The sequence below is a fragment of the Nerophis ophidion genome, linkage group LG10 (genome assembly GCF_033978795.1).
Source record: "Nerophis ophidion isolate RoL-2023_Sa linkage group LG10, RoL_Noph_v1.0, whole genome shotgun sequence".
Lineage (NCBI taxonomy): Eukaryota > Metazoa > Chordata > Actinopteri > Syngnathiformes > Syngnathidae > Nerophis > Nerophis ophidion.
Genome location: NC_084620.1, coordinates 46,473,609 through 46,496,853, shown reverse-complemented (window position 1 = coordinate 46,496,853; position 23,245 = coordinate 46,473,609). Strand labels below are relative to the sequence as shown.

Sequence of the window (23,245 nt, the reverse complement as noted above, 5' to 3'; positions counted from 1 at the left end):
TATATTTACATCTAACACAATTTCCCAACTCATATGGAAACGGGGTTTGTATTTGCTGATGATGTTCTGTTGTTGTTATTGTTGAAGCTAATGTCTCTCTGTCCACCTTTTTTCTCTTTCTATCGCCTCCTGCTCCTGTCTGGCTGCACCAAATATTAATAAATATCAAATCCATCTAATAAGGTAAAATACAAACAAGGCAACAAGAGAAGTATCACACACTTCTCTTTTGTAAAGTAAATCTCTACATCAGATATGTGCATCTACATCAACAAAATGATTTGCCTGAGTAGCTAGACAGGACAAAAAAATAAGAGGTGAAAATCGCATTAAAAGAGAGTGTAGTTAATTTATTGTAATTTATTTGTATTTGTTTTACCTGGATATGTGTGTGTATGTTAAATTTCTGGAAATATATGTATGAAATATTATTTAAAATAATGTATTCCTTTAGAAACAATGTATAATGGCATACAAGGTTAGATGGTAAGTTATTTGTGAATAAATGATGAAAGTAGTTTACCACCATTAGGTGTGAATGAATGATGAAAGTAGTTTACCACCAGCAGGTGTGAATGAATGATTAAGTTAGCTTACCACCAGCAGGTGTGAATGAATGATTAAGTTGGCTTACCACCGGCAGCTGTGAATGAATCATGAAAGTAGCTTACCACCAGCAGGAGTGAATGAATGGTGGAGGTAGCTCACCACCAGCAGGTGTGAATGAATGTTGAAAGTAGCTTACCACTAGCAGGTGTGAATGAATGATGAACGTAGCTTACCACCAGCAGGTGTGAATGAATGATGAAAGTATCTTACCACCAGCAGGTGTGAATGAATGATGAAAGTAGCTTACCACCAGCAGGAATGAATGAATGGTGAAGGTAGCTCACCACCAGCAGGTGTGAATGAATGATGAAAGTAGCTTACCACCAGCAGGAATGAATGAATGGTGAAGGTAGCTCACCACCAGCAGGTGTGAATGAATGAACAAAGTATCTTACCACCAGCAGGTGTGAATTAATGATGAAAGTAGCTTACCACCAGCAAGTGTGAATGAGTGATGAAAGTAGCTTACCACCGGCAGGTGTGAATGAATGATGAAGGTAGCTTACCACTAGCAGGTGTGAATGAATGATGAAAGTATCTTACCACCAGCAGGTGTGAATGAATGATGAAAGTATCTTACCACCAGTGGATGTGAATGAATGATTAAGTTAGCTTACCACCGGAAGCTGTGAATGAATGATGAAAGTAACTTACCACCGGCAGGTGTGAATGAATGATGAAGGTAGCTTACCACCTGCAGGTGTGAATGAATGATTAAGTTAGCTTACCACCGGCAGCTGTGAATGAATGATGAAAGTAGCTTACCACCAGCAGGTGTGAATGAATGGTGAAGGTAGCTCACCACCACCAGCAGGTGTGAATGAATGATGAAAGTAGCTTACCACCACCAGCAGGTGTGAATGAGTTATGGCTTCTCACTTCTCTCTGAAGCGCTTTGAATGTCTAGAAAAGCGGTATATAAATCTAAGTAGTAGTAGTAAAATATCATTCACATCCGGAGGGTGGCAGTAACGCACTAACTCAGTTTGCAACCACCGTAAAATACCAGAGAAGAAGAAAGCGGTCCTGCTACGCATGCGCCAAAGGCATTTTCAAACGGAACGGCGGTTACTTCCCTCGTCGCCAGAAAACAAATCTGAATATAATATAACTTTTTCAGTTGGCTAAATACTACAAAGACACTCAAACAATGACGAGCACGTTGAAAGGAATTACTCTTAAAGGAAGTGTCGAGGTCGTGGCCGACTTCTTTTGTAAGTATTTAAACTAAATGTACGCCGTAACTCTTGTCAAGAAATCTCGCTAAGTTAGCCTACGTCAATGTAGCGGACAACACACATCTAAGTAATAGTTATGTTTTTTGTTGTTGTTTTTCTCCTAGTTTAGAAAAACTAAAATAATACTATTTGGTAGAAAATAGTATCGTACACGAATACAAACAGACGGAGTAGATATTGGAAGGGTAAAAGAGACTAGCTTTTTGGGTGTAATAATAGATGCCCAGCCATCCATCCATTTCCTACCGCTTATTCCATTTGGGGTCGCGGGGTGCGCTGGCGCCTATCTCAGCTACAATCGGGCGGAAGCCGGTGTACACCCTGGACAAGTCCCCGCCTCATCGCAGGGCCTAATAATAGATGATAAAATGAATTGAAAATCTCGTAAAAAATATATACAACATAAAGTGGCGAGAAACATGTCAATAATGAATAAAACAAAATATTTTCTACACCAAAAATCACTTTATATTCTTTATTGCTCACCAGTGTTACCATATCTGAGTTATTGTGCAGAAATACGGTGAAATAACTACAAATGTGCGCTTCATTCACTCATTCTGTTACAAAAAAGACCAGTCAGAATAATACATAATGTTGGATATAGAGAACATACAAACTCTTTATTTCTTGAGTCAAAAATATTGAAGTTCGATGATTTGGTTAATTTGCAAACAGCTAAAATGATGTACAAAGCAAACCGAGAATATACAATTCTTCTCGACTGAAGAGGAAAAATATAATAAGCTTATAGGTAAATGTAATTTAAAACATTTGTACGCACAATAGGGCTGGGCGATATGGCCCTTTTATTAAAGGCCTACTGAAATTAGATTTTCTTATTCAAACAGGGATAGCAGGTCCATTCTATGTGTCATACTTGATCATTTCGCGATTTTGGCATATTTTTAATGAAAGGATTTAGTAGAGAACATCGACGATAAAGTTCGCAACTTTTGGTCGCTAATAAAAAAGCCTTGCCTGTACCGGAAGTAGCAGACGATGTGCGCGTGACGTCACCGGTGTGAGGGCTCCTCACATTCTCACATTGTTTATAATGTGAGCCACCAGCATTAAGAGCAATTCGGACCGAGAAAGCGACGATTTCCCCATTAATTTGAGCGAAGATTCGTGGATGAGGAAAGTTAAAGTGAAGCACTAATAGAAAAAGAAAAGAAAAGGCGACGCAAGCAGGCGGCGGCAGTGGGAGAGTTTCAGATGTAATCAGACACATTTACTAGGATCATTCTGGAAAATCCCTTATCTGCTTATTGTGTTAATAGTATTTTAGTGAGATTATAAAGTCATACCTGAAAGTCGGATGGCTGCGGTGAACGCCAGTGTCTCTGAGAGAAGCCGAGGAGCCAAGATCACAGCTGCCTTTTTGAGCTGCAGGATGAGGTCGCGTAATCCACTCGAGCCGATTTAATATCACAAGTTTCCCATCCAAAAACTTGCTGGTTGACGTAGAGAAACATGTTCGCTTGACCGGTCTGTGTTAAAACTTCACAACAAACAAAGAAACACCGGCTGTGTTTCGGTGCTAAAGCTAGCTGCAATCCACCGCTTTCCACCAACAGCATTCTTATTTGACGTCTCCATTATTAATAGAACAAATTGCAAACGATTCAGCAACACAGATGTCCAAAATACTGTGTAATTGCGCGATGAAAAGAGACGACTTTTAGCCGTAAGTGGTGCTGGGCTAATATGTCCCCTCCAACCAATAACGTCACAAACACGCGTCATCATTCCGCGATGTTTTCAACAGGAAACTCCGCAGGAAATTTAAAATTGTAATTTAGTAAACTAAACCGGCCGTATTGGCATGTGTTGCAATGTTAAGATTTCATCATTGATATATAAACTATCAGACTGCGTGGTCGGTAGTAGTGGGTGTCAGTAGGCCTTTAATATCTCGATATTTTTTGGGCCATGTCCCGATACACGAATATACCTCGATATTTTGCCTTAGCCTTAAATGAATACTTGATGCATATAATCACAGCAGTATAATGACTCTATGTGTCTACATTAAAATATTCTTGTTCATACTTCATTAATATATGCTCATTTTGAACGTTCACCCAGAAAGGGAAACCACAACTAAGTCCATCCATCCTTTTCCTACCGCTTATTCCCTTTCGGGGTCGCGGGGGGCGCTGGCGCCTATCTCAGCTACAATCGGGCGGAAGGCGGGGTACACCCTGGACAAGTCGCCACCTCATCGCAGGGCCAACACAGATAGACAGACAACATTCACACTCACATTCATACACTAGGGCCAATTTAGTGTTGCCAATCAACTAAGTCAATTTAGCAAAGTTGTATTTATTAAGCAGTGGCACTGACATTCATGTCATTTCAAAACAGAAAGTGCAAGATTGTCGGAGACATTTTAAAACAAGCTATGAGTGCACTTTTGTGCATGATGTCACTAAGATGAGATATCAAAACAACACTAAAAGTGGAATTTTTGTACAGAACGCCACCACAATAGTTTAAAACAAAGCGCATGATGTCACACAAGATATTTCAATAAGTGTCAAATAAAAATGTGCTGCATAATAGGAAATCAAAATAGCAGGGCTGCTACTTTTTGTAGCAACGCTTTTGCCGCATAATTGTTCAACATATTCCCGCTTGAAGCCAAACCACCGCCAGACGATGGAAACCCTGCTGTTTTTCTTGGGGATTAATTCTTCCTTCATTTGTTACCAGATTGGCGCCTTCTCTCTTTTGTATTACCACTCGCAACGCTCCTTTAGCATCACAGCTAATGTTACCCATGTAGCTACCTCTCTGCTCGGGGAGGGCGTGTGACGAAGGTGCACTTATTTTTTATGTCTCTGTGAGAAGGAGAGACAAGAAAGAGTGGGAAACGCATGCAGTGTAATGCTTGCAGCTGAAAGCAACTCTGTGAGAACGTATACTCGAATATCTCGATATAGTCATTTTCTATATCGCACAGAGACAAACCTGCAATATATCGAGTATATCGATATATCGCTCAGCCCTAACTCACGTACAACACTAAAAACCTTTTACATATAAGTATGTAGAGTAAAATTATGGAATGGATTAAGTAAAGAAGTTAAACAACGTGGACCCCGACTTAAACAAGTTGAAAAACTTATTTGGGTGTTACCGTTTAGTGGTCAATTGTACGGAATATGTACTGAACTGTGCAATCTACTAACAAAAGTTTCAATCAATCAAAAAAAAACAATTTACAGATATGATCCCATTTAAGGTTGTTCAAATTAATAGTGCTTACAAAGTACAAAGACGAAGAATTAGGAGAAACACCTTAAACCTTATTGAAAACGGGATATTCTTAATCTCGGTATGTTTATCATGGCTGACTTAAATTCCTCATTCACTGATGTCATTGTGCTGTAAAAAGAAGTCAGTAAATGAACGTATGTATTTGTAAACACTCTGAAACGGGAAAGGGGCAGGATTAAATTAGCTTTGCTTCTTCCTATTCCTTTTCGGACATGATGTATAGAGAAATTATATGGAATTGTGTGATGTATTATGCTGTAAGTGTGTTCATGTTCGAAATAAACTAAAGAAAGAACAAATAAACACAAGGCCATACAATTATTTTGTTAAACTTAAACATTAAACTGTGAAGAAAGACAAATGACTGACCTAAGTACAGACCAAATGGCAGGCTGCTTGTATGGTTTAGCTATATTACATGTAACTTACTCAAATGTAACAGTGGGGTTGTTCTGCAGCTTTTGGCATCAACAGCATCTTGTACCAGCGGGGCATCTACCCTCCAGAGTCCTTCACCAGAGTCAGCCAGTACGACATGAACCTCCAAGTCACCGACGATCCCAAGCTGAAGGAGTATCTCAACAGCGTGGTGTCTCAGCTGAAAGGTGAGTTTTCAGTAATCTGCTAAATGCTCGTCAGTAGTAAACGACGAGTAACTCATTCTATATAGATATATATATTCAAAAAACAGGACAGGAAAAATTAGAGCTGAAACAATTCCTCGAGTAATTCAAGACAAGTCACTTACTTGGCGCTGTGTGACAGTCCATTACATCGTCAACTGGGAATTAAAAAGTGCCCTCTTTCAAATGTATTTATTGTCTGAGTTTGATACATTTAGTATTGTTTGCACAGCTATGTGATTTATTTGATGTAAAAAGAATATATTTCTATTTTATTTATACATTATTTTTCCATTTTATTTATGGTATGTAATTCTCTGCTATTTAAACAGTTTATTTTCTGTGCTGTTAATACCCATCTTGACTAACTGGGTTAATAAAAGTGCCGCTGACTGTTCACAGTACAGTTGTCATTCACTCAGTTTCAGTGAATCTTGCTCAAAAATGAATATCTTTATATAAATATTTTAACCGGAAAATATATTGAGTTTAAGTAAAAATTAGAGATGTCCGATAATATCGACCTGCCAATATTATCAGCCGATAAATGCTTTAAAATTTAATATCTGAAATTATCGATATCGGTTTTGAAATTATCGGTATCGGTTTTAAAATAAGTAAAATTTATGTATTTTTAAAACGCCGCTGTGTACACGGACGTAAACCTTAAAGGCACTGCCTTTGTGTGCCGGCCCAATCCCATAATATATACGGCTTCACACACACACAAACACAATGAATTGATTAACGTGGACTCGGACTTAAAAAGCTTGAAAAACGTATTCGGGTGTTACCATTTAGTGGTCAATTGTACGGAATATGTACTGTACTGTGCAATCTACAAATAAAAGTATCAATCAATCAAACACAAGTGAATGCCAGGCATACTTGGTCAACAGCCATACAGGTCAGACTGAGGGTGGCCGTATTAACAACCTTAACACTGTTACAAATATGCGCCACACTGTCAACCCACACCAAACAAAAATGACAAACACATTTCGGGAGAACATCCGCATCGTAACACAACATAAACACAACAGAACAAATACCCTGAACCCCTCGCAGCACTAACTCAACAATAACAAAGATGGCAGTGCCATATTGGCATTTATTTCCTTAACTTGAGTTGATTTATTTTGGAAAACCTTGTTACATTGTTTAATGCATCCAGCGGGGCATCACAACAAAATGAGGCATAATAATGTGTTAATTCCACGACAGTATACGTTTATCGGTATCGGTAATTAAGAGTTGGACAATATCGGATATCGGCAAAAAAGCTGTTATCGGACATCTCTAGTAAAAATATATCAAAATATACTTTTTCCTCCATATCGCCCAGCCCAAGCATTAGCCATGGCTTACTTGGTGTGTGAATCTTTGCTAAAACAAAAAACTCATACTTATCCATAAAATGGATATATCGCCTAGGCCTTTTCCATGTTCAAACTTCTGGACACCTGTTTCACTCAACAAAAAAAGGAAAATGTTTTGGTTGTCAGGAGTTGGCATCTATTGTTTTTGTTTATGTCGTGACTGGATGGCGTCACGTAAGTCAAGACGGAATGACATGTTGTTGATTATCGTTACAGCGTGGCTACTGGACTGCACCGTACAGAAGCTGGTGTTGGTGATCACTTGTCTGGAAACCAACGAGGTGCTGGAAAGGTGGCAGTTCGACATCGAGTGCGACAAGTCAGCGAAGGAGTGCAGGTGAATGCCGTCAAATAGATTTGGATACATCGGAAGCAGCTCATCAATCTAAGCTGAATCAATCGTCAATTCGCTGCTCCTTGAAACAATGCATAGTTGCACCGTACCTCACACGCTTCCTCTGCACTTTCAGCACAGTTACGGCTGAGGTAGTTCCCCGGCGTTCCGCGGTTTTAAAGTCCACAAAGAGTGGATGTCTTCCCACTAAATGCGAACCGACCGCGGGATGGCTTCCCTATGGTAGAGCGCCGCCATCTACCGTCTGGCAATCCCCACTATAGACATCTTATAAGTACACGCCGCATTGGCTGCTGTGACCCGAGAAATTCGGCCGCCATCTTGAAGTGGTGATGAGGAGCCGGCAAGCGGCTTAAACTGACAGTTGACAGGTAAAAAACAAAGATGCCGGGCTGGTGTTCAGCGTTTTCCTGCTCAAATGAACGGACTGTTGAAAATAGGAATCGGGGTATTACTTTTCACAAGTAACATTTAACATTAACGTACTATTGGTTGTATTTTGTGAAAAGAATATTACCACGGAGTTGAGAAGGAGCAAAGATCTTCAATAGTACTGAAATCGTAGCCGCTAGCAAACAAGAGTATGACCATAATAGAATTGCTTGTCAATGAAATTAATTCAATTTAAAAATGTCATACATGAATACAGAATTTGATTATATTCTAAATCCAGTGAAACAGATTGGTGGTTATAGCTGATATAAAGGTGTTTATATATGTTCATGTATAAGTATTTGGCAGACGTTTTTATCCAAATCGACAAGCATAAAAAATACATATAAAACAATCACTGCAAACATTATCATTTAAGGGAAGAATGTAATACAAAAGATCAATACAAAGTGTTAAAACAAAATCAACTCTGCTGCTGCAGCAACAGAGATACAGTCTATAGGTCGCTAAGATATATAGATATCTAATGTATTGATACATTGTTTATGTAGGATATACGCATGTATATATAACCTAATCATATTGTTTCATCAACTTAAAAATAGCTGACCGTTTTCCCCCTTCTTTGGGATTATATTCCCAGTTTTGATCTCGGACGTCTGGTCACTTATAGCTTATAAGAATATTCTATTACTGTTAAACAAACTATGAATAATAAAACACGCCAAAACACGTGTCCTTTAACCATAGCTACAAAAAAACCGTGTGAAAATCAGTGGTATTCAGTGAGGTAAGATGAATTACAAACCGCGTTTCCATATGATTTGGAAATTTGTTAGATGTAAATATAAACGGAATACAATGATTTGCAAATCATTTTCAACCCATATTCAGTTGAATATGCTACAAAGACAACATATTTGATGTTCAAACTGATAAACATTTTTTTGTTGTTGCAAATAATCATTAACTTTAGAATTTGATGCCAGCAACACGTGACAAAGAAGTTGGGAAAGGTGGCAATAAATATTGATAAAGTTGAGGAATGCTCATCAAACACTTATTTGGAACATCCCAGAGGTGTGCAGGCTAATTGGGAACAGGTGGGTGCCATGATTGGGTATAAAAGCAGCTTCCATGAAATGCTAAGTAATTCACAAACAAGGATGGGGCGGGGGTCGCCAATTTGTAAGCAAATTGTCGAACAGTTGTAGAACAACATTTCTCAATGAGCTATTGCTAGGAATTTAGGGATTTTACCAGCTACGGTCCGTAAAATCATCAAAAGGTTCAGAGAATTCGGAGAAATCAATGCACGTAAGCGATGATATTACGGACCTTTGATCCCTCAGGGGGTACTGCATCAAAAACCGACATCAGTGTGTAAAGGATATCACTACATGGGCTCAGGAACACTACATAAAACCACAGTTAGTAACTACAGTTGGTCGCTACATCTGTAAGTGCAAGTTAAAACTACTATGCAAAGCAAAACCCATTCATCAACAACAACCAGGAACGCCGCCGGCTTCTCTGGGCCCGAGCTCATCTAAGATGGACTGATGCAAGGTGGAAATGTGTTCTGTGGTCTGACGAGTCTACATTTCAAATTATATTTGGAAACTGTAAACGTGGTGCCCTCCGGAACAAAGTGGAAAATAACCCTCCGGATTGTTTTAGGCGCAAAGTTCAAAAGCCAGCATCTGCGATGGTATGGATGTATATTAATGCCCAAGGCATGGGTAACTTACACATCTGTGAAGGCACCATTAATGCTGAATGGTCCATACAGATTTTGGAGCAACATATGTTGTCATCCAAGCAACATTATCATGGACCTCCCTGCTTATTTCAGCAAAACAATGCCAAGCCACTTGTTACAACAGCGTGGCTTCGTAGTAAAAGAGTGCGGGTACTTTCCTGGCCCGCCTGCAGTCCAGACATGTCTCCCATCGAAAATGTGTGGCGCAATATGAAGCGTAAAATACGACAACTGTTGCTCTACATAAAACAAGAATGGGAAATAATTCCACTTTCAAAGCTTCAACAATGAGTTTCCTCAGTTCCCAAAAGTTTATTGAGTGTTGTTAAAAGAAAATGTGATGTAACACAGTGGTGAACATGCCCTTTCCCAACTACGTGTTGCAGCAATGAAATTGTAAGTTAATTATTATTTGCAAAAAAAAAATAAAGTTTATCTTGTATTTGTAGTGTATTCAATTGAACATGGGTTGAAAAGGATTTGCAAATCATTGTATTCCGTTTATACTTACATCCAACACAATTTCCCAACTCATATGGAAACAGGGTTTGTAAATGCGCTGAGAGTTCATTGCTCCTGCCAAATGATTTGCACTGAGTGGAGTGGATCACCACTTCAAGATGGCAGCCCAGCGCCAGTTGGCAGTAGCGCTCGATGCTGCATAACCTTATAAGATGTCTATAATCCCCACCGCCGCTCTGTTGCGGCTCCGTCGTGCAGTGAAATGGCACAGATTTTCACAAGATCTTGCCAATCTATGCGTCATCGTGTGGTAAGGGAAGTTGTAATAAAGAAAACCACAAATAGTTTATTCTGTCCTTCAAGAGGAACAGAATCAAATAAATTGGGTCCTGCCAGTAATAACAGGTGCAGAGCGTTAATACTGACAATAGTTTAGCCTTCATAAACCATTTTATTTTTTGCAGCCAACAACAACACAACAGTAACATCTCTGGCGAGCGTGTCACAACAACCACTCCCCTGCTTTTCCGGCCCTTATATCGGCTGATAATATTTACACAGGCCCACATATAGCTTGTGGGATATGCCTGTACATTATTTTCACATTTTGGACCTCCATAATCAGCATGTCCTTATCAATTTGTGTCAACAAGATGAAATTAGGTCTGAAAACCTTTGACAAGTTGACTTCATGTCCGTCGCTGCCCATCAGGACATTTCAAAATGTAAAATAGGTTCTGCTTGGAAGACAGTATTTTATTTTGAAAGTAAACAGGATATTTTTTTCTGTTTGTGCATAACTTCCTGTCCAACACTAGCAGACTTTAGCTGAATTAGGGTCGAATTAAACTCTGTATCGTTAAGGAATTTTGTCTTGGATGGGAAGTTTTGGTTATCATCCAGGATGTCTCTGTACATTGCTGCATTCATCTTAGTCCAGTCAGGGAGGTCACCAAGAATGGAGTTATATTTGTGTCTTCGTTTTGAGGGAGATATTTTGCAAGCACATACATTATATTTTGAAAATAAACTAAACTCAAGTTAAAAAAATAAAAAATTTTGAGCGAATATAACTGTATTTTGTACACAGTTGATAATATCCATATTAAAGGCCTACTGAAATGAGATTTTCTTATTTAAACGGAGATAGCAGGTCCATTCTATGTGTCATACTTGATCATTTCGCGATATTGCCATATTTTTCCTGAAAGGATTTAGGGGAGAACATCGATGATAAAGTTCACAACTTTTGGTCGCTAATAAAAAAGCCTTGCCTTTACCGGAAGTCGCAGACGATGACGTCACAAGGGTGAGAGTTCCTTACGTCCTCACATTGTTTATAAGGGGAGGGTCCAGCAGCGAGAGCTATTCGGACCGAGAAAACGACAATTTCCCCATTAATTTGAGCGAGGGTGAAAGATTCGTGGATGATGATATTGATAGCGAAGTACTAGAAAAAAAAAATTGAGTTAAAAAAAAAAGGCGATTGCATTGGGATGGATTCAGATGTTTTTAGACACATTTACTAGGTTAATTCTGGGAAATCCCTTATATTTCTATTGTGTTGCCAGTGTTTTAGTGAGATTAAATAGTACCTGATAGTCGTAGGGGTGTGTCCACGGGTGTTTTGACGCCAGTCTCTGAGGGAAGTCGATGGCAGCTGCATGGACGGCGCAAGCTCAGCTGATCTCCGGTAAGAGGCGACTTTTTACCACAATTTTCTCACCGAAACCTGCTGGTTGACAAGTGGTCGGGATCCATGTTCCCTTGACCGCTTTGATCCATAGTAAAGCTTCACCTCCGGGAATTTTAAACAAGGAAATACAGTGTGTTTGTGTGGTTAAAGGCTATAGCTTCCCACCTCCATCTTTTTACTTTGGCTTCTCCATTATTAATTGAACAAATTGCAAAAGATTCAGCAACACAGATGTTCAGAATACTGTTTAATTGCGCGATGAAAAGAGACGACTTTTAGCCGCAAATGGTGCTGCGCTAATATGTCCCCTGCAACCCGGGACGTCATGCGCACGCGTCGTCATTCCGCGACGTTTTCAACAAGAAACTCCGCGGGAAATTTAAAATTGTAATTTAGTAAGCTAAACCGGCCGTATTGGCATGTGTTGTTGCAATGTTACTATTTCATCATTGATATATAAACTATCAGACTGCTTGGTCGGTAGTAGTGGGTTTCAGTAGGCCTTTAACACTCAATAATTACTGCCGTCAGCACAGTCAGACTGACGCACTCTGCAGCGCCCCCTCTTTTCCTTTCCCGCAACCTCGAGCCTCCGCGTAATCATCTTTTTTTCCTACACACGATCAAATCTCAGCTGTGCGCTCGTGGAATTTTTGACACGCGTTATAGTTGTGTCAAAAGGGCAGCCAATCAGAGATCTGGACAAATGTACATGCTGACTGGCCTCCAATAAGATTGTGCTATGCGAAGCGGCAAGAACTACCTTAAAAATGTAAGTATGGTTTCATGTAGTCATTTAAAACATCTAAAACCGCTGGACATGTAAAGCTGGGGTGACTGTCATTGAGTGATGAACCAGAGGTCAAAGTTGACTGCAAGTTGGTTGAGAACTGAAAGATGTTTGGTTAACCATAAGCAGAAATTCCATATTTTCATGCATAAATGTCCGCCGTTTAGATGTTTAGCATCTTTGGCTGCTCCTCCCCGAGTGGACTACACGGTTGATCATGGTTTGTTTCTGTGATTCAGTGGGTTGGGGGGGACAGGACTAAACACAAATCTACGCTAGCCATTTAAAAAATAACAAAAAAGCAGAGAGACCGCTGAAAATACTGGGGGCGCTCTGTTTGTCAGTGTATATTTATTCATATAGAGTATAATGTTATGACCTCCTAAAGGGGTTTTCAATGGTTATTTATGACCCTGTATTTAAATTTGTCATTTTCAAGTGCCCCCCGGGAGAAGTCCATTAAAGCCATCCAGAATGACATCCGCTCAGTACTCAGACAAATAACTGCCACGGTAACGTTCCTGCCGCTGCTGGAGACACCATGTAAGTAACCTCACATCAGTTACCCTTAATTGTTGTATGGATTTACTTAAGAAGTATGGGATACCATCCATTTTCTACCGCTCGTCCCTCTCGGGAGTCGCGGTGATGGCTGGAACCTATCTTTCTCTTGTTGCTTTATTTGTATTAGGGCTGGGCGATATATCGAGTTTGTAAGATACATTGATATATTTTTAAATAAGATATTAATTAAGAAAATATCGTAATGCCGATATTTGTTTCACGTCAAAATGACCAAACGCCGCTTATTTGTTGTGTTCCTTGTTCGCCCCACTCCCTCACAAGACTCCAATGGCTATTAAACCCCTTCCCCTCCTCCTTCCAATACGTGCTTGCACTATCTCCCCAACTGCACTGACCCACAACAACAACACACAAGCAAATATGGAGTCTGACTGTGCCACCAGCAGTGTGCCAGTAACCAACAATTACGGTTTTCCTGAAATGATTACGTTTTTTGATAATCCATTCCTGTTTACGACTGCAGTGGTAGAAAATAGTTTTTTCAAATTAAAAATAATTACAGTAACTTAAAAATCGAAGCTAGGTAGCTTAACTACATTTGGCAGTAGATTCACTTCTTTTTAACAAGTAGCGATTTCCGTAGCTTAGTTATTTTTAGACCCATGCAGCGGTTAGCTAAGCTACATGCTACAAAATAAGAGGAAGAGAGAAATGGACGAGTGCAACTCCACAGGCAGGAGACAACATATACGGGAAAGATCGACGATTGGTTGGTTTATGTATAAGGAAATCCATGATTGGTTGGTTTAAAACAGGGGTCTCAGACACGCGGGCCAATTGCGCCTCGCGAGACGTTATTTTGCGGCACCCACTTTAATATGAAAGTTTAATGTTAGTGCGGGAAGCAAGTTTTGTATGAATGGCGCTTGACAGCGTTGTGTGCGGAGCTGAAGGGATCTACCAATCACGGTGTGGTATGTGGCTCTCGAGGGCCGAACATTGACATCACTTGCGTGATCCAAGTAGAGAAACCCCTCCTCCCGTTTGCTTCAGACAGAGACGATTTTTGTTATTTGGGTCCAAAACGGCTCTTTCAACGTTCTGGGTTGCCTACCCCTGCGTTAGTGGAAAAGCGGCAAATGAGTGAAAGCGACAGAGATGTTGCCATGGAGACGAGGGTTTTCTAACGGGCCTGGCTGCAGTCGCACCGCGACACCTGTCCGTCAGTAATAACAGTCCCCGCTAACCTGGACCAATTCAAACCGTTTGTTTTTTTTATTGTTTGATTTGCATTGCCTCACATTTCTTAATTCTAATTTTTTTCATTTATATTTTGATTTTATTTTGTGTTGAAAAGAAAAATAAAGACATTTAAAAATATTTTTTTTAAGAAATATTTTTTTTAAGAAATATTTTCTTGCGGCCCAGCCTCACCCAGACTTTGCATCTAGTGGCCCCCAGGTAAATTGAGTTTGAGACCCCAGGTTTGAAATGATGAGTCAGGATTGGTTAAGATTAGGGCAAAACGTTGCGGACAGGCCAATCAGATGCAAGATAGGGCGGGTCATCGAACCAGAAAGGGAAATCACAACCGACAGCCCAAATGAGGACGAGAGAGTCTGAGAATGAGAATATTCAAGCTAAATGTATGCCTAAGTGAGGAAGATCATAGCCGCATTAATTAAGTAGAGTCACTTACCACTTCTAATAGGACCAAAGAACCTTAAAGGGGAACATTATCACAATATCTGAAGGGTTAAAACCAATAAAAATCTGTTCCCAGTGGCTTATTTTATTTTTCGAAGTTTTTCTCAAAATTTTACTCATCACGCAATATCCCGAAAAACGGCTTCAAAGTGCCAGATTTAACCGTCGTTATATCCACCCGTCCATTATCTTGTGACGTCACAGCGTGACCACACAGAAACAAACATGGCGGATAGCACAGAAGGTATAGCGATATTAGCTCGGATTCAAAATTGGATTTCAGCGCCGAAGGCGATTTAACAGATTACGCATGTATTGAAACGGATGGTTGGAATGTGGAGGCAGGTACCGAAAACGAAATTAAAGAAGAAACAGAAGCTTTTGAGCCATATCACGACAGACAGCAGCACGGGAGGAAGCGCGGATGAATTCGGCGATCGCCTTCTAACCAACGATTGGTATGTGTTTGTCTGGCATTAAATGTGGGTGGAGAGAAAGGCTGGATGCAAATATAGCTACAAATGAGGCATAAAGATGCAATATGTACATACAGCTAGCCTAAATAGCATGTTAGCATCGATTAGCTTGCAGTCATGCGGTGACCAAATATGTCTGATTAGCACACTCCACATAAGTCAATAACATCAACAAAACTCACTTTTGTGATTACGTTGACTTTATCGTTGGAAATGCATATGCTTTGAGTGTGGCAGGATATCCACACATTCTTGCCATCTCTGTCGTAGCATAGCTGTATTTGGTACAGTGTGCAGAACAAACGAGGGACTTTCGCATCTTTTGACCACTGTTGCAACTTGAATCCGTCCCTGATCGTGTTGTTACACCCTCCGACAACACACCGACGAGGCATGATGTCTCCAAGGTACGGGAAAACGGAAAATAACAGAGCTGATTTGACTTGGTGTGTGTAATGTGTTTGAGAAAATGGCGGGTCGCTTCACGTTGTGACGTCACGGGTGAAAGGTCAGCCCTCCGACAGGCGAACAATTGAAAGGCGTTTAAATCGCCAAATTCACCCTTTTCGAGTTTCGGAAATCAGTTAAAAAAACATATGGTCTTTTTTTCTGCAACATCAAGGTATATATTGACGATTACATAGGTCTGGTGATAATGTTCCCTTTTAAGTGTGTGACAGTCCATTACATCGTAGACTGGGAAGTAAAAAGTGCCTGCCTGCAAATTTTTTTTTTGACTGAGTCTGATACAGATTGTATTTGCACAGCTACGTTATTTATTTTAGGTAGAATTTTTTTTTTTTATATTTATGTTATGTACTTCTGTACTATTTTCTGTGCTGTTAATACCCATCTTGACGAACTGGGTTAATAAAAGTGCCACTGACTGTTTACAGTACAGTTGTCATTCACTTCAATTTCAGTGAATTTCTCTCAAAAATGAATGTTTTTATATGTATACTTTAACCGAAATACATATCGAATATGGAGTTTAAGCAAAAATATATCGAGATACTGTTTCATCCATTTCGCCCAGCCCTAATTTGTATTTGACTTTATTAAGTATTTGTATAACTATTAATAGATAAAACCCTGCCACAGGCCAAATTCTTTTAACCCATTGTGGCCCAGAGTCAAAAAGTTTGGGGACCGCTGCCTTATAGCTTCATGGGGGGGGACATAAACAACCGCCATATTTATGCTGCCTGCTGTGCAATAAAAACCTAATAAAAAACAGGAATTGCTTAAATCACCTCAGGTGGCTTCAACCTCCTGGTCTACACCGACAAAGACCTGGAGATTCCGGAGAAGTGGGAGGAGTCCAGCCCGCACATCATCAGCCAATCAGAGGAGGTGCGTCTGCGCTCCTTCACCACGTCAATCCACAAGGTGACCAGTATGGTGGCTTACAAGAAGACCGACTCCTTGTAAACAAAACACACTCATTCATACTGACTCTTACGTTACGTCACATGACCCACGAAATCCAGAGACTCGTCTTTACAGGCGTCAACAATTGGCACCAGACATAAGAAAAAATGTTTTGTCATATTTCATGTTTATTTGAACAGTGGGGAGGGGGTGACAATGTCACACAAGGTTTTTGTAACGCCTGACTGTTCATATGTGTATATATGTATATATAAAACAGGGGTTTCCCACCTTTGACAGATGGCGACATCTACCACAAAATATGGCTAGTAACTGCGTTTCCCTTCTAAAAGATTAGCTGACACAACGTAAAATGTTTTCCAATATATTGCGATATTGTGCAATTATGTCACACACGCTGTTTTGTTTTGTTTGGAAAACATTGGATGACAAGTTTCTCTGTGCTCTGATTTTTAAAAAGGGGTTTCTTTACTTTTCGGGGGAGTCAAGAGCTGAAAAAGTTTGGGAAACCCTAAAAAAAACATTTTTTGCGATCGGTGAGCACAGACATAAATGAACTTGCAAAAACTACTCTGTATTTTTAATAAAGTCACCATCTTCTGCTGTATAAAATGATTTTTATTTGACTATTTTCAAGACAATGCAGTAGAAAACTTGTTTTTTTCCCCCTGTCATTTTATGAAAATAGAAAGTCTAAAAAACTGCAAAAAAAAAAATCTCCTTCAGTGTTACATAAAATCATCTAATAAATATGCTATTAATAAATATGTAAGAGAATGAGTGGAACAAATGTTGTTTGACTATACTGCAGTATTTAAATATAATCTGCATCTGTTCCCTAAAAGTGAGTTTGCTATTAAATCAAAGCCACTCAGTGCAGTTAAAAAAAACAAAAAAACAACTTGTGTAATGGATATAGTTAGGTTTTGTTCACCAACCGTTACAAAAACTGACCAACGACTCTAAGTAACATGTGCAGCAACTAAACAATATTACTGACTGTGCAGCGCCAAAAGTTCATGAAATGTTTTTTGTCACTTATTTCAGAAAGTGAAACGATACGAGTATGTTTTTACATGATTAAAATAATCTAAGTTTTTATTTCTTGCAAGTTTGAGGTGCACACCAGTCACCTTGCCTGAAGTCTACTGTGTAATATGTAATAATAAGTGACAAAAACATTTACCCTTTTTCACGATGTTCAAAGTTTTTGACGTGTAGTAGTAGTAGTAGTAGTATGGTCACCATGCCAACCAGGTCAATGCAACAAACATCCAGATTTTTTTCAAATAAGGCACTGGCTGGTAGATAAGTTATAAAGTACTTTTATGGGGTGGGACAAAATGTGACTATTTGGACATTATTGTCGTAGTTTCCGTTCTTCAGTTTTTGGGTTGATTTAAACTGTTTAAAGATTTTATTTTATTTTTTCAGAATTAAGTCTTCAGGGGGAACTGCACCTATTTTGGGGAATTGTGCTTACCATTTACTATACCAATGTGAGACACGAAACCACGCGTCTTTCTCTTTTGTAATATACGGCAAGTACATTGCGGAAAATGGAAGTAAACTATTATACCCGCAAAACCCCATTAACAATTCTCCGTTTACATGTCGTGACCTGAATTTTAATCAAGTGTTGGCCAAATATTTGCAGAAAATGTAGTTTTGATTTTCAAAAGTTTAGTTTTTTTCAGGATTTGCATGGCAGTGCTTCATGCTGATAGAAATATTCCCTTTTTTCCCCCTCTGATTTCTTCTTTTTTTCCTCCCCTGAAACGGTCTCACACCCTGATCATGAGAAAGACACGTACACTTGCTCCTTTTCGCCTGTTACTACATTTCATATATACCGTATTTCCTTGAATTGCCGCAGGGCATATAGTTGGCGCCTGCCTTGAATTACTGCTGGGTCGAACTCACTTCGCAAAATAATTAGCGCATGCTTAGTATTACCGCCTGGTCAAACTCGTGACGTCACGTGTGACACTTCTCCTGTCATCATTTTCAAAATGGAGGAGGCTGAATTCAATACCGGTAATTTGAAATCACATGAAGGGAAGAAGATTAAGAGCTATTCAGTAGGATTTAAGTCCAACCTTACATCACACTCAAATTTTTACCGCATGCCTTTGGTAAGTGCCAGAGTGAGAAGAGGTTTTAAAATAATTAGCGCATGCTTACTTTTACCGCATGCCTTTGGTAAGCGCGGGAGGGAGAAGAGGTTTTAAATTAATATTTCAAAGAAATACGGTACTTACAGTTTTTTGGCATGTTTTTCAGAGCGCGGAACAGCGAAAACCCGTTAGCTTCGTTATAAGCTGACTTTTGCTCGCGTTCATTTTGAAGTTAGTATGCATTAAAAAAAAAGTGTCTCACGGAAGGAGTGTGAATGATTGACACAAATCCAAAAAAAGTGCAGATCCCCTTTGTAAAATTTTAAGAAAAATGGCAGAATCTCATGAGATAGTCATTTAAAGACAATTCAATTGTACCAAAAGTTATATTACAATTACTGTATTTTTCGGATTATAAATCGCAGTTTTTTTTCATAGTTTGGCCGGGGTTGCGATTTATACTCTGGAGCGATTTATGTGTGAAATTATTAATAAAATATCAAATAATATTATCTATCTCATTCCCATAAGAGACGAGGCGTATATCAGCAATCGTCACACACACACGTCAACCAATAACAATTGAGATTAGCGATTAAGAGTGACAGATTGTTTGGTAAATGTATAGCATGTTCTATATGTTATAGTTATTTGAATGACTCTTACCATAATATGTTACATTAACATACCAGGCACCTTCTCAGTTGGTTATTTATGTGTCATATAACGTACACTTATTCAGCCTGTTGTTCACTATTCTTTATTTATTTTAAATTGCCTTTCAAATGTCTATTCTCCGTGTTGGATTTTATCAAATAAATTTCCCCCCAAAAAATGCGACTTATACTTTAGTGCAGGGGTGTCAAACTCAAATACAGAGTGGGCCAAAATTTAAAACTGAACAAAGCCGCGGGCCAAGGTTGAACAAATTAACCTTTTAATAGGGACCCAAACAAGTTTTGCCTTGAATATTAAACAAGCAAGGCTTATATAACTTTATAGTCACATGCAAAATTGAGTTTCAAGTTATGATAATAATGATAAAAAAATATCAATGGCACATCAAATAAAATTTAAATAAAAATTGGGGGGAGCGGTGTTTGGTGGTAGCAGGGGTGTATATTGTAGCGTCCCGGAAGTTAGTGCTGCAAGGGGTTCTGGGTATTTCTTCTGTTGAGTTTATGTTGTGTTACGGTGCGGATGTTCTCCCGAAATGTGTTTGTCATTCTTGTTTGGTGTGGCTTCACAGTGTGGCGCATATTTGTAAAAGTGTTAAAGTTGCTTATACGGCCACCCTCAGTGTGACCCTTATGGCTGTTGATCAAGTATGCCTTGCATTCACTTGTGTGAGTTAAAGCCGCATATATGATGTGACTGGGCCGGCACGTTGTTTGAATGGCGGAAAAGCGGACGTGACGACAGGCTGTAGAGGACTCTAAAGGCAGTGCCTTCAAGGCACGCCCCCAATATTGTTGTCCGGGGAGATTTTCGGGAGGGGCACTGAACTTTGGGAGTCTCCCGGGAAAATCATGAGGGTTGGCAAGTATGAGTATCAGCGGTGAATGCAGTGTTACAGAGGCATCGCCGCTGTATAATACCGGCGGGCCTGCTCTAATCTTAATTTGATATTACCTCAAGGGCCAAATAAAATTACACGGCGGGCCAGATTTGGCCCGCGGGCCAGAGTTTGACACCCATGCTCTAGTGTGACTTACATGTTTTTTTCTTTCTTTATTATGCATTTTCGGCCGGTGCAATTTATACTCCCGAGTGATTTATAATCCGAAAAATACGGTATATATCATTATAAAAAAATTAAAAAAAAATACTGTACCTTTACACACACAAAAAAACAATAATACTGAAAACTATTTTAAGAGAATGAAGTAGTAAAGTGGAAAATACATTTGTAAAAAAAAGATAATTTCTTACACATTTTACAAGAGATTGAGAAAATGAAATAAAAATCATAGGTTTTACCATGAAACGTGATTGTGCTAAACAAAGTAAAACATTGTCAAATGTAAGTAGGCTACATTACGTCATGGGTTTACCAAGAAAAATGGTTATAAAATTACATGCAATTGCTATTTTGCAAAATGGTCAAAATTGTATTAATATTGTCAAATTATCACAATTGTGCTACATGTTACTGTGTGAATCCCACCCCTAGTTGAGTTTATAGGAGAAAAACTGCTTGGCTCGAATGAAGCTGTGACTTACCAGGTAAGGTTGTTTTTTTTGTACACTATGTTGGCCACTTTTTAGTAAATAAAGTTAAAAAAAAAAGTTTATATATGTGTGTGTATATATACATTTTTATGTGCGTGTGTTTATATGTATGTATATGCACTTTATATGTGTGTGTTTGTATGCATACATATGTGAGTATATACACATACAGAATACAGTACAGGACAAAAGTTTGGACACACTTCCTCATTCAATGTGTTTTCTCTGTTTTCATGACTATTAACATTGTAGTTTGTCAGTGACGGCATCAAAACTATGAATGAACACATCTGGAGTTGTGTACTTAACAAAAGAAGGGGAAATAACTGAAAACGTATTTTATATTCTAGTTTCTTCAAAATAGCCACCATTTGGACTGATTACTGCTTTGCACACTCTTGGCATTCTCTCGATGAGCTTCAAGAGGTAGTCACCTGAAATGGTTTTGCCTTCACAGGTGTGCTTGAAGCTCATTGAGAGAATGCCAAGTGTGCGAAGTAGCAATCAGTGCAAAGGGTGGCTATTTTGAAGAAACTAGAATATAAAACATGTTTTTAGTTATTTCACATTTTTTGTTAAAGGCCTACTAAAATGAGATTTTGTTATTTAAACGGGGATAGGTTGATTGGCAACACTAAATTGGCCCTAGTGTGTGAATGTGAGTGTGAATGTTGTCTGTCTATCTGTGTTGGCCCTGCGATGAGGTGGCGACTTGTCCAGGGTGTACCCCGCCTTCCGCCCGATTGTAGCTGAGATAGGCGCCAGCAACCCCGAACGGGAATAAGCGGCAGAAAATGGATGGATGGATAGCAGGTCCATTCTATGTGTCATACTAGATCATTTCGCAATATTGCCATATTTTTGCTGAAAGGATTTAATAGAGAACATCGACGATAAAGTTCGAAACTTTTGGTCGCTAATAAAAAAGCCCTGCCTTTACCGGAAGTCGCAGACGATGACGTCACCCGTGTGAGGGCTCCTCCTCCTGTTTATAATGGGAGCCTCCAACAAAAAGAGCTATTCGGACCGAGAAAATGACAATTTCCCTATTAATTTGAGCGAGGATGAAAGATTAGTGGCTGAGGATATTGATAGTGAAGGACTAGAAAAAAATAAAATAACACATTTACTAGGATAATTCTGGGGAATCCCTTATCTTTCTATTGTGTTGCTAGTGTTTTAGTGAGTTAAATAGTACCTGATAGTCGGAGGGGTGTGTCCACGGGTGTCTTGACGGCAGTCTCTAGGGGAATTAGTCACGGCAGCAGCAGCACGACAGAATTTCCGCTGATCTCCGGTAAGAGGCGACTTTTTACCACAATTTTCTCACCGAAACCTGCCGGTTGGTTGACAAGTGGTCGGGATTCATGTTCGCTTGACCGCTCTGATCCATAGTAAAGCTTCACCTCCGGGAATTTAAAACAAGGAAATACAGTGTGTTTGTGCGGCTAAAGGTTAAAGCTTCCCACTTCCATCTTTCTACTTTGACTTCTCCATTACTAATTGAACAAATTGCAAAAGATTCAGCAACACAGATGTCCAGAATACTGTATAATTGCGCGATGAAAAGAGACGACTTTTAGCTGCTAGTGGTGCTGCGCTAATATGTCTTCTCCAACTCGAGACGTCACGCGCACGTGTCATCATTCCGCGACGTTTTCAACAAGAAACTCCGCAGGAAATTTAAAATTGTAATTTAGTAAACTAAACCGGCCGTATTGGCATGTGTTGCAATGTTAATATTTCATCATTGATATATAAACTATCAGACTGCATGGTGGGGTAGTAGTGGGTTTCAGTAGGCCTTTAAGTACATAACTGGACAATCTACAATGTAAACAGTATGAAAATAAAGAAATCACATTGAATGAGGAGAAAGGGTGTCCAAACTTTTGGCCTGTAGTGTATGTGTGTGTATACGTATGTACGTCCGTATACATATACACTAAAAAGAATCCCAAAAGAGCCGCACGTTGTCAAAGATCAAACCACAGTGTTGTGGTCATCTTGATCGCACTCTTCAGCCAAACTCTTCCAGTGCTGGCGGTTCATCTGGCAACCCTCCAACAAAGGAGAACAATACTCCGACAGCACGGTCAATGTCTGTAAAGACACGTTTTTTTAAAGTTAGCAGATCACAACACAGCAATTGTGGATTGATCGTACATAAACGTGATATCTTGCACTATAATGTTGCAACA

At 39.4% G+C, this 23,245-nt stretch overlaps 2 protein-coding genes across 2 annotated transcripts in view; one reads left to right on the top strand and one right to left on the bottom strand.

Annotated features, from left to right (window-relative positions):
- The first annotated feature begins 1,592 nt into the window (after positions 1–1,592).
- LOC133560902 (mitotic spindle assembly checkpoint protein MAD2A-like) lies at positions 1,593–18,753 on the top strand. Its single transcript, XM_061913927.1, has 5 exons — positions 1,593–1,823; positions 5,594–5,740; positions 7,354–7,474; positions 13,035–13,138; positions 16,562–18,753. Exons 1-5 carry the CDS (start codon positions 1,760–1,762, stop codon positions 16,732–16,734), a joined length of 609 nt encoding a protein of 202 aa, XP_061769911.1. The 5' UTR covers positions 1,593–1,759; the 3' UTR covers positions 16,735–18,753.
- The window catches only part of pde5ab (phosphodiesterase 5A, cGMP-specific, b), a 126,943-nt gene continuing 120,540 nt past the window's right edge, over positions 16,843–23,245 (bottom strand). Inside the window, exon 22 of the mRNA XM_061913926.1 lies at positions 16,843–23,147. Within this exon, the coding sequence (XP_061769910.1) occupies positions 23,028–23,147 (120 nt within the window). The 3' untranslated portion in view covers positions 16,843–23,027. The remainder of the gene's footprint in view (positions 23,148–23,245) is intronic.

What these genes read in the sequence shown, in the direction of transcription:
- LOC133560902 (XM_061913927.1), top strand. Translation starts at nt 1,760, where the DNA reads ATGACGAGCACGTTGAAAGGAATTACTCTTAAAGGAAGTGTCGAGGTC. An exon ending in GGTCGTGGCCGACTTCTTTT is followed by an intron (nt 1,824 to 5,593) that starts GTAAGTATTTAA and finishes GTTGTTCTGCAG; the next exon opens with CTTTTGGCATCAACAGCATC. An exon ending in CGTGGTGTCTCAGCTGAAAG is followed by an intron (nt 5,741 to 7,353) that starts GTGAGTTTTCAG and finishes TTATCGTTACAG; the next exon opens with CGTGGCTACTGGACTGCACC.